At 33.8% G+C, this 11422-nt stretch overlaps 1 protein-coding gene across 1 annotated transcript; it reads right to left on the reverse strand.

The window, feature by feature from the left end:
• Positions 1-5322: 5322 nt before the first annotated feature.
• Positions 5323-10417, reverse strand: LOC123547181 (uncharacterized). The gene is made up of 2 exons (XM_045334088.2): positions 9848-10417; positions 5323-8514 (listed from the first exon to the last, which is right to left on the reverse strand). The coding sequence occupies exons 1-2, from the start codon at positions 9993-9995 to the stop codon at positions 7718-7720; spliced, it is 945 nt and encodes a 314-aa protein (XP_045190023.1). The 5' UTR covers positions 9996-10417; the 3' UTR covers positions 5323-7717.
• Between the last annotated feature and the right edge of the window lie 1005 nt (positions 10418-11422).

Genomic DNA, 11422 nt, shown 5'->3' on the forward strand with positions numbered 1-11422 from the left:
AGGTTTTTGCTAATATATTTAATTTAAACTGTTCGAAAATCCGTTTGTAACTCCATTTAAATATATCTTTTGGAGAATCTTAAAGTAGTATATAGAGGGTATACATCAATGTCCCTATATATAGTCATAATTAAACAAGTTGAATAAAATAATAAAATGTTGAGCTTTTCACTCAACGATTTTGATAGATTAGATATGGAAAGAGACAAAGGAAATATTATTTTTATCAATAATTATATCTCAAGTAAACACTCAATGTGAAATATCCGTGGTCCAGTTGAAATTTCTTTTGAATACAACATGTATATTTCAAATACTATCAACTTGAATTTCATAACACTAATGAAGCATTGGAAGTAAAATATGTTATTGTAACTAATTACATTGTATTTATTTTTTTTTTTTGTAATTTACAGAAAATATAAATAACTGTCTTTTTCTTCTTGATATCAGCTATGACTTGCTACTATGTCTTAGAAACAACACAGAACATGTGTTTGGTAACACATATTGCTAAAATATTGTTATTCGAGTTTAACATCGTAAACAAGAAAATGCTTGCATTAATGAATCTATATTTGCCAATGATACGCGGTGTAACGTTATTAACATGATATCTCTAAACGTAAGGGAGATAAATGTATGTGTTTAGAATGTATTTATGTATAACATTGTTAAATCTGTATTACTCATGTTATTACAATTGAAAGGACATAGTAAGATAATAGCGGTTAGTACTTAATCGCCCATTTACAAAAGTTCGACTTATACATAAATTACTGAAACCGAAAAGTGCACAAAACTCATTATAACCAGATATCATTTAACCCCTATCATGCTGGACACGATTGTTCTGCCTTTGCGACCAGTGTAGATCATGATCAGCATGCAAAACTGTGCAGTCTGATCAATATCTGCACTGTTCGCCATTCAATCAGTATCTTTTAGGTAAACACCCCTTTCAAAAGTTAATGGCACTGTACTAATTGAAAGATGGACAAGTTCATTATAGACATTAAGTAGGGTATGGTTAAATAAATCTTGCATTAGTAATAATTGAAGTTAGCTTGCCAAACGTACAAAATTATAAAAAAATGAAAGAATATGAAAATTAAGTATAATTAACATATTACTTATTATTAGTGTTTCGTACTTGTAGTAACGGTTATGACAGAAGATATGAATTTTACAGCACAAGGTTGTCGTAAACCATTAGCTAAAATCTATATTTACGTTACCATATAATCAAACTGTCAAAATTCTCTTAATATTAAATACAATATAAGTATAAATCAATAAACACAAATGTATCAGATGAGTATATTATTAAATGAGTGTCTGTGTTGTGTACATCCTCTTTTGGTGCAGTCTGAATCATGACATTGGAAACTATAAATATAACGACAATACAAAATACATTTTATTCAACTGTTGATTAAAATGTACTGTTCTACATGTCTTCAAATAATATAGCTGCATTTATCGGGAGTTTTGAGAGAATTGTTTCTTGTACATGTGTGCTTGTTATCTTTAGGCTTATTTCAAAAAATTTTGATATTTTTAAAAACAGGAGAGAAAGTAGTAAATTTGATTGCCAAAATACCGAAGGAACGCTACAGTCGATAGTAAGTTTGGTAAAATCCTAAAATATTTTTGAAAAGAATTCCTTCTGTTCTCTGATTTCCACAGAAAGATGGCTGGAAAACTCATTTTTCAACAGAAATATTTCATATACATCGCTTATGAAAGCAAATGTATGAGAAAAACTTACCAGTTTTCATTTCGCACTATGCTCACAAGCTGTTTGACTTTTTACTATTGTCAGCGCTCTTGTTTATTTAAGTTTCTTTGGTATTATGGCGTTCGTTTAGTGTTATTGTAGAAAAGATTTTCGCGTTAAGCGTTTACCTCTTGTGACCAGAATTAGTCAAACTGGATCTGCAGTAATGATGTATGTTTGCATTTTATTAGGTTTACTTGTAACCTTTATTAACCTTGACAACATCAGTCTGGTACGTAAGGCAACGTTTAAAGTCGACAGGTACATGGACCAAGTGCTATTATTTCTAGATCTCTTTTTGAAAAGAGTTACACTTAAGCCCGTGCTAGGCACCACGACGGGTTCTGCACATTCCATTACCCCTTATGAACAGACTAGATCAAACCAAGCTTTCTATTTTTTGCTTGCTTTTGCTTCCTAAAGATCTTTTAACAAATCTAATAATAAAAAGCAGGAAACAAGACACACATACATATATAACCAAATATTTATGATACCTTTTAAATGTTGCTATTTTTACTTTGCCCTGACACGGATGATAAATAAGTCTTTTGACAGCACTACAGCGTATAATATATATAGCTTTTAAGAAACAGAATTTCTTAAACATCTACAAACGACCTTTTTATCAAATAGTTCAACCGAAAGTCCTTGCGTACAGGTTTATTTGTAAAGCCAATAAGCATACTGCAATTTTTTAAAACAAACTTTCCAAACGCTATACATGTTGCTATTTTTTAAACCTGAGCTGGTATGTCAAAAAGCACCGGTTTACAATTTGAAAAAACAACAACTTTGAAATAGCAACATCGAAATAATGTTGCTTTTCGAACTGCGCGTTGTTTAAACTTTCATCATTGTAGTTTCGACTATCATCGTCATGGTTTCAGCTTTCGTCTTTTCTTCATTGTAGTTTTGACATTTGACTTTCGTGTTTTTACCGACATAATTTCGACTGTCATCAATGTGGTTTCGACTTTTATCGCCTCGGTTTCTACTTATACAACCGTACTTTCGACTTTCATCATGGTAGCTTCGAATTCGCCTTCGTGAACTCGGCTTTCACCATCGTGGTTTCAACTTTTATCATCGTATTTTCGCTATTCTGTTGCGCATGCATAATGCGATCTCAATATAGCAATGAATGACTGTATCTCAAAACATTTTTAAACTGGATACTTCTACATAGAAATTACGATGATAGTCACTGTATCAACAGGTACTGATCTGAGTTAAATTGTATGCGCAACAGGAAATTGAAACTATGATGACGAAAGTCGTAACTATTATGGTTACAGCCTAAAGTCGGAACTACGCTGATGAAAGACGAAACTATGATGACGAATGTCAAAACAATGATGATGAAAACAAAAAGCCGTGATGGGGAAATGCGATATTATATCGAGTTTTCATCGTCTTAGTTTCGACTTTCAACTTTCATCGTCATATCTTCGTAATTACGACTATTGCGGTAAGGGGCTCAGAAATAAAAAATGCGATTACCCAAACGGAACACAGTAGATAAAACTGGCTGTATATTATGAAAATTGTCAGGACAAAATGTGTCATACAACATGTTTTACCACTGACTAAGCAACCCCTCGCCCCACCCCCCCCCCCCCCCCCAAAAAAAAAAACCCCAACAAACTTTATCTACACATCATCGAGGAACACAAAGAATGTTTAAACATACTTGTTTACATTTATTATACATAAAGTAGCCATAGAGAGTCCATTTGGTAGGAAACATTTCTATCTGGAAATAAGATATACATGTATGTCTTTTTACGAGGGTTAACCTATTTCTACACATCGAGAAACAAAAAGAATGTACAAACATACTTGTTTACATTTATAGATAAAATAGCCACAAAAAGTCCATTTGGTAGGAAACATTTCTATCTGGAAATAAAATATACATAGATGTCTTTTTACAAGGGTTAACCTATTTCTTCTAATATTTTCATTTAAAAATTCACCACCTTGGAAACTGAGTGACTTACACATATTATCTATCCGCTGGTTGCAAGAACATATCACCATTACTGTTAAACTACTATACATTTTGGTTGTCACACTAACAAGTAAACGTTACAGGGCATAAATGAGAAAAATTGCAACGTCCCGGGTTTCTAATCCTTTGTTATTTCAGACTAAATTTAGAACTTGAAAAGTTGCACACAATAAGTTAAATATCGTGTATTTTAAACGAAGTATCATTACATTACCGTCCTCATTTTTAGTAATAATGACATTCCGCTGAATTCTGGAGCACCGCTCGTCCAGATATGTTTAAGGCAGTCTGACTGCCCTCTCATCAATGTTCTTTAATCAAAAAAAATGTAAAGTTGTCTGACCTACAATTACCTTTTATTTTTTGATGAAGGTATTTAAAGTCTAAAATTTTTGTTTTGGTTATTGTATGGTTTTTATGTAGAACATTCTATTGTTTTGTTATAACGTACTATTTTTGTTTAAAAGAACTCAAAAAGTTTGATTATTCACTTTTTACTTTCAGAAAAGCTACTGTCTCGGCTTTGAAGTTAAGGTTCACCTTAAGTGTCTTGGGACCACCCTTCAGATGAATTCTTATTCTTAATACCCAGTAGACCATTACTATTTAAGATATATAAATTGAATTGTTTAGAGGAAGCAGACAATACTTTAGACAAAGGTAAGCTCGTTTTGGAATGAATATCTTGTCTTATATCACATTTACACCGGCTGTTAACGTTCTGATTTGTAGAACATATCAAACTTACTTTTCAAAAGTATGTTTTCTTTAATCTTTGTTTTATATTTTGTATGTAACATATTTATCTAGGTTATCTACTTCCAGTAATGTAAAATGCTTGATTTACATATCTCTAAACACAGGGCAGTATTTTGTCATTTTGACATATTTCATTTTGCAATTTTTGCAGTTTTTTTGAAATTTACATGATATGTAACATTTTCAGCACTAGCAGTACCTGGAGAAATATGTTATGCATAAAATAAGTGTATACCTAATGCCAAACTATTTTTGAGAAAGACGTTTTTCTACAAAATGGAACGTTGAAAGTCAAATTCTATGACTTATTGTTGTTCCAAACAGAATAATCTCTATTGAAAGCTCTTTATTCTTGTTCTGAGCAGTTTGGTATCTTTAAAGAAAAACAAAGGCCTATAAGGCGTAAAATCCTAGAACAAAAACTCACCTAAAGGGAGGTTTCTAAACACTTCACAAAGCCCTTAATTATATATAATGCGTGTTTAACTCTTTTAAAGTGCTACATTTACCTATTTAATATCCCTTCGCTCTTTCACTAACCAGTTTACAACTCTTGTATAAGGCTCAAAGGTTAGGGGTGAAAGGCCTTAGATTTACAGTTGTCACAATAAAAGGAACAAATTAGGGAAATTACCATATCTAAAATTCTGATACTTACAACTTATTGAAATAGCAGCAGATAACGAGGACAGATAAGCACTGCAAGTTCATACATTCTTAACTATTACAGTATTATTAACACTCATTTCGTCACAAAAAGAAAACCGAATACAAAGCTGGACAATTAATAGATACAATATGTATTAATCATGCCAATAACTCGAAAGAGGAATAGCAACTTCTCCTCTCACAAAAATGAGATTATTAAAGGAGGCACAGCTGTCACTGGCAAAAGGCGCAAAACGAAAAGGTATAATTTGTAAAATTATGATTCATAAGCAGGCTATGGCCTCCATGAAGAAGGAAAATGGCACTTCAATTTCAGTCTTAAATATTACTTTACTAGAAAAGTATTAACTATATATTCTGGCCAAACAGGCAAACATAAATCATCATCCATGTGGAGAAAAACGTCGGAAATATCAACATCGGTTGATACTTTATACAATTTAGCTCGTTAGCTCGTGATTTTTGCAGCTGCAGTGGAATCAGTAGCAACTTTAGCAACTTTACACTTTTCACTAAATTTTACTACAGATCGTCTGAACGTCTAAAGAAACATAACACAAACCTTAAAACATTTCTAAAACTTGGTCTTACACACCCGGTATACTATGGAGATGTAGTTTATAAAATTCGAAAAATTAAACATAATGCTTATTTTAATCAAATATTTGTAAAACGTGTCAAAACATTTATCAAAATAGGATACAATGCGAAAATTGTTAAGCACAGTGCATGTTTGGTGACTGACCCCTCTACAGTTAATCGCGACGCGGTGACTAATAAACTCCTTGACGCTTTTCTCCAAAATCCTACAAAAAAAATGGACGGAGGGAGTGGAACTTCGTCTTGCAGCTTGCTTAGTCGTGCCCTTAAAAGTTAGGCTCTTGGTGCTCTGACTGCAGACAAGTTGTTGAGTACATTGGTGTAATTTTACCTTAGATTGACCCTATTGTTATGTTTTACTTTATATGCTCTAGTATTTTGTCACTAATGTTAGAGTCTTTCTCAGCGGGGAGTGATTTTATTTACTCTGTCTTGTCTAACTTGTTACAAATAGGATAAGTGCGAGGTTGACATGCCCTTAACGCGTTTAACCCCTACCCCCAAGGTTCCTTTTTATAGGTTACTGACCGTTCCAAGGCGGTGCCCCTATTTTCAACTTATTTTCTGTCCGTCTCGTACTTTGTGTTGTACATGTTGTCTTGTTTTTTGTTAGCGTTTCTTTCTTCTTTCTCCTCACTACCCCTATTACCCCCATCGCCACATTCCATCCCTTTCCCTTGCATTTACGCTTCCTTTCATTTGCTGCCTCTCTCCTTTTACCATAAGTAAGTTATCGTGCCCACCATAATTTTGTCCGCCGGCCGTCCTTAGGCGGTGCCCGACTGTTGTTTTTCCCTGCTTATGTGTGTGCTTGCGTGTATATCTGTGCGTGTTTGTCATGGTTGGTGCCCCACAGTGTTGTTTTTCATACCTGTCTGTTTATCTGTGTATGTTAGTTGTGTGTGTGTATGTTTGTCTTTTGTACGCGCGAGTCTGCGATGTTGTAGGAATACTGCGTCCACCTTCCCCCTACATCCGACCCTTTTATCTACCCCTTAGCCCCTCCCCCAAACCATTTTTCTGTATTTTGCATATATTTATAATGTACTTGTTGTTGGATTTTTGAAGCATCCCGTCTACAATATTTTTCCGTTACATCTTTTTGTTGTGGGCCTACTTTACGCATGGCTCTATGGCTGTGTTTGGGGTGCTCTGTGCTTCCAGGAAATCTACCCTTACCTTTTATCTTTTAATTGGCATTCACTGAGCTTCTGATATTATCAGCTTGTCAATTTGCAGATAGAAAAAAGACAGACTAGATTCCCAGGCTAATTGGCGTCATAAAGTCGCGCAATATTTCCGCTACAGAACGACTTCATATTTCTTGATACCAAGCTAATAACATATTCATACGATTATTGTGGTGAATAAACGTTTTTGTTTTACACTTGAATCTCATTTGCATTACATGAAAACTAGATTAAGTGAATTGTGAATAATACAAATTCTAAAACAAAAGTATAATCTAAATAAAATGGTCTTTCGGTCAAATAGATCTCATATTACATTCTTGCGTACAATGTTATTACAAGTACAGATGGAAAATTGCAACAGTCCAGAAAAAGGCTCATATCGTGTAATCTGCATTGCATATCACATATTCAAGTAAAACAGCTCGCATAGAAAATGTCAGTTAACAAATTGTCTTTTCAAAATAGACTTTACATGGTTTATAAAAAATCTCATTTGCGCATTCTTTCCATGAGCATCCATCACCGATTTTCTATTTTACTTTTATCCAGTGTATGCGAAGACTCTGCATATTTGCTATGATTACTAAGTGCGCTTAAATCTTAGTCACAGTGAACCCGAAGGCTAATGTCTTGTCATGAACCTTTTCAAATATTTTGAACTTTGATATCAAATCAAAAACATCCAACTACTAAACGTCTGTTTTAAACCTCTCCTCTGCCACCTCGTGCTTCTTCGCCCCCAGTCCTCCATAACACCCGTCTTCCTCCTCTACCTCTTATCGGACGCTGTGGAAAGTCTCCTACACCCTGTTCCGCCAGTCGACCCTCTCCAGGATCCCCGCCTGCTTGTTGAATGCCACCATTTCTGTTTCTACGTTGCTTTGACCTGTTAATCCCACCTTCTCCATCGGCCTCACCACCGCGATTTTGTGGCCAAAGCTTCCTACGTTTGTTTGCTACTTTCTTTTTACCACCTTTCCTTACAGCTCCTGCAGCCTTCCTTTTCATTGTACTTTTAGTATTACTTATTATAAGACCACGGCCTTTGATTCCGATACCTTGTTTCGCTCTCTTATTAGGGCGTTTTGTACTCTTCTCCACTTGTAATATGGTTTTGTCGGGAGAATTTGAAGTCATGTTATTACCTGATTGACCTACATTTTTAGCAACAGTTCCTTGTTTCTTTTGTCCCTTAGTTTTAACTTTACCTTTTCCTTTGCCTTGAACTTTAGCCCCCGGCTTCTTTTTAGCCTTTTTGCCTCCATCTTTGGCACCAGGATGATCCGGTGGATCGGGTGCACTTTTCCTGCCTAACGCACCTAATGGACCGGCTTCCTCTGGGCTATCAATAACTCCTAAAGCAGTTAGGGTATTTATATCCTGTCTTGCTCTTTTGCGTTCGTAAGCGTTCATCGGAAAACCATTGTTTGGTAGACCCAAATTACCCAAGCCAAATCCTTGACCACCCGCCGCTTGCAATGACTGTATTTCATTGAAATCTGAAATAGAAATGAAAGCTTTCATCATCGCCTTCATCTAGAATCAAACGTTTAATATAATAGTCCATCATTATAAACGTTATAATGATTATTGTCATCATCTTAACCGTTATCATCTCAGCCACAAACAGCAACTGCTTAATGATAAGGAAGTGCAAATAAGCTCTGGGCATCAATATTAAAGGATTAAATGTTATTTTTATATAGACAAGTATAAACCACATTTGGACTTGTAAATCCTTGAATGGTGCTAGCGAGTCTTAGATGATATGCAAGAAGTCCTACTATGGTTTATAAAGGCATAACCTTATATTTAAATTTTACGCTTGCTTGCTACAAACGTAATTTGAGTAACTATTAGAAATCCGGGCGAGGCGTATGTTCTCCGTGACGATCTGATAGAAAAAATCTTTCGTCCTCCATCTCAAATTCATGTGGCAAAGTTGGCAGTTACTTTCGGAGAACATTTGTAATAGTACAGAATCCAGGAACACTGGTTAGGTTAACTGCCCGCCGTTACATAACTGAAATACTATTGAAAAACGGCGTTAACCCCAAAACAAACAAAGAAACAAAAGAAAATCAGAAAATAAAAAAAGTCAGGCTTTTGATCTTTTCATTTATCAAACAGCCAAAATACCCGCCCTTGTAAAATTGTAATTCGCCTTCAAATAAAAGAACAGTTCCTGAGTTTTATTCAAAACAATCGTAAATACAATAATATCAATAGAAATGTCGATTCAGTATTGATCTTTGCTATCAGAAATGTAAGTTTTAGCTGTAATTTGATCCTGTTGTTTTAACTACGCCAATTGTGAAGGACGTCAAATTGTGTGTGCAATTTCGTCGAAGGGGTCATGGTTGATGTTATTTCCCTGTTGTTGTTCATACGAAAATAAACGTTTTGTTTCTTTCCATACAAAACCTAAATAGTGAATTAATGTGAGTAATGAACAATAAACGGAAGCTTTTGTTAATTATCAATGTCGAATATAGTAACGTATATAGTAACGTACAAATAAACAATTTCAAAATCCATGTATCCATATCATATCATGTTGTTCATTTATGGCTATCTTATAAGGTGAAACTAAATTTCCCTTCTCCCACATTACGTGTTTCCCATTTCATATTTACCAACATGTGTTACCCTAACAGGCAATGACTCACTTTGCTTATATCTTTTTCTTGACAATGGAGAACAAATGAAAACACATTTTCAAAGTTTTAAAAATGACATGAGGCGAGTGGCGGGTATCTACATGCCTTCCTTTGAAGCATTTTCAAAATGTCCTTAAATAAAATTGTTACATAAGTTTAAGTTGACTCTTACCGAATCCAAGCAGAACAGCATTTGCGAAAATATTTTCATTTGTTTGCAGTCTTCCGTTGTATAAAGGATGTGGTCTTCCGTATCTAGGCCAAGCACCACCGGAAACAATTAGTTGAAAGAAAACACACGCACATATTTCAAGTATCATTCCTATCCTAGATGATGTATTCCGACAGTTTTGTAAAATAAAATATTCCTCTTCACCTTCGGTCTTATCTTGAATAATTTAAATTTTTAGTGAGTAGTTAGTTTCGCAATGGTTTTAAACTTTAGTTTTTAACACTTTTAGTCTATTCAAAATACATAAACTTATTTTGTTCCCATTATAAACACATTAGTTTTCTTAATTAAATCCAAAGTGCTTATAAATTTGCTACGTCTTTGCACCAAAAGATTTTAATATTTTGACATGTTTTCCGTCAGTTTTGAGCTACAGGCGTGAAATGATAAATTTAGTTATAATTATTTATTTCGAAATCTGTATTTCTATTCTGTTTATCTTTATGCGAGAGAAACTGTTTATAACAAACAAATATCTGTTTAAAATGCTAGTTTAATACACGTATATATACGTAGAAAATATGAAATAATTAAACTATAATCCTTGTAGATAAGACAGTCTGATTGATATATAACGTCTACCACATGACAAAACATGGACAAGTTATATATTTTACTGTAGCAAAATTAATCATAATTTAGATTCAAATATGAGGCATGAAAGTTAAGAAAATGACAAAAAATCAGTGGAACTGCAAATAATGAGAACAAGGCGTGATGAACCCGAAGACTTTTTTTTTTATCATGATCTGATTTTCTGTAATACTATCTAGTCGGGGACAAAAGCTCGTGAGCTGCATTAAAATTGTAACTCATACATAAACGTGACAATACAGTGTCATGCCGCTGAATTTCAAAAGGCACTGTGAATACCAAATCGTAATGCATTGCATGCATGTTATCTTCGTTGCACGTATACGTCCTTAGGTTTGATTTATGCTTCTGACAAAAAAATGCATACTTAACATGCATAGTATGTAGGTTTAGGCTTGTTTGTATGAATGATATAATGAGAAAATAGCCTTATGCTATTTAAAATGTTTGATTAGTAAAGCAAGCAATGACATAAGAATGCACCATTAATCAAGTTTCAGTGTATAAAGGACAATTCAAATACAATATCATGCATTTGTTGAATGTCAATCTTACTTCAAAGTGTGTACCTATCAAAATATCTTTGTAGGTACCTCGCATAAAAGATCAAAATATATCTTATTCATATTTTAAAGATGAATGTTATGACAATCTCACATCGTACCTAATGCAATGTTCTACAACTTTGTTTTGATATTTTTATATTTGATGAATTCATTGTAGCTGATATACCGATTTGTTTTGAATTAAGATATGCATACAGTTTTGTTGTAATAATTTCGGAGCAAGATCAACTGTTCTAGGTAAATGGCCATATAAAGTCTAAAGTAATATCTTAAAATTGCAGTATGTTAAAACTTGTATGACCTATATTGCAAAAATATTTGGCATTACTGAAAATTATAGACTTTACCTAGAAAT

The sequence above is a fragment of the Mercenaria mercenaria genome, chromosome 9 (assembly GCF_021730395.1).
Source record: "Mercenaria mercenaria strain notata chromosome 9, MADL_Memer_1, whole genome shotgun sequence".
Classification (NCBI taxonomy): domain Eukaryota; kingdom Metazoa; phylum Mollusca; class Bivalvia; order Venerida; family Veneridae; genus Mercenaria; species Mercenaria mercenaria.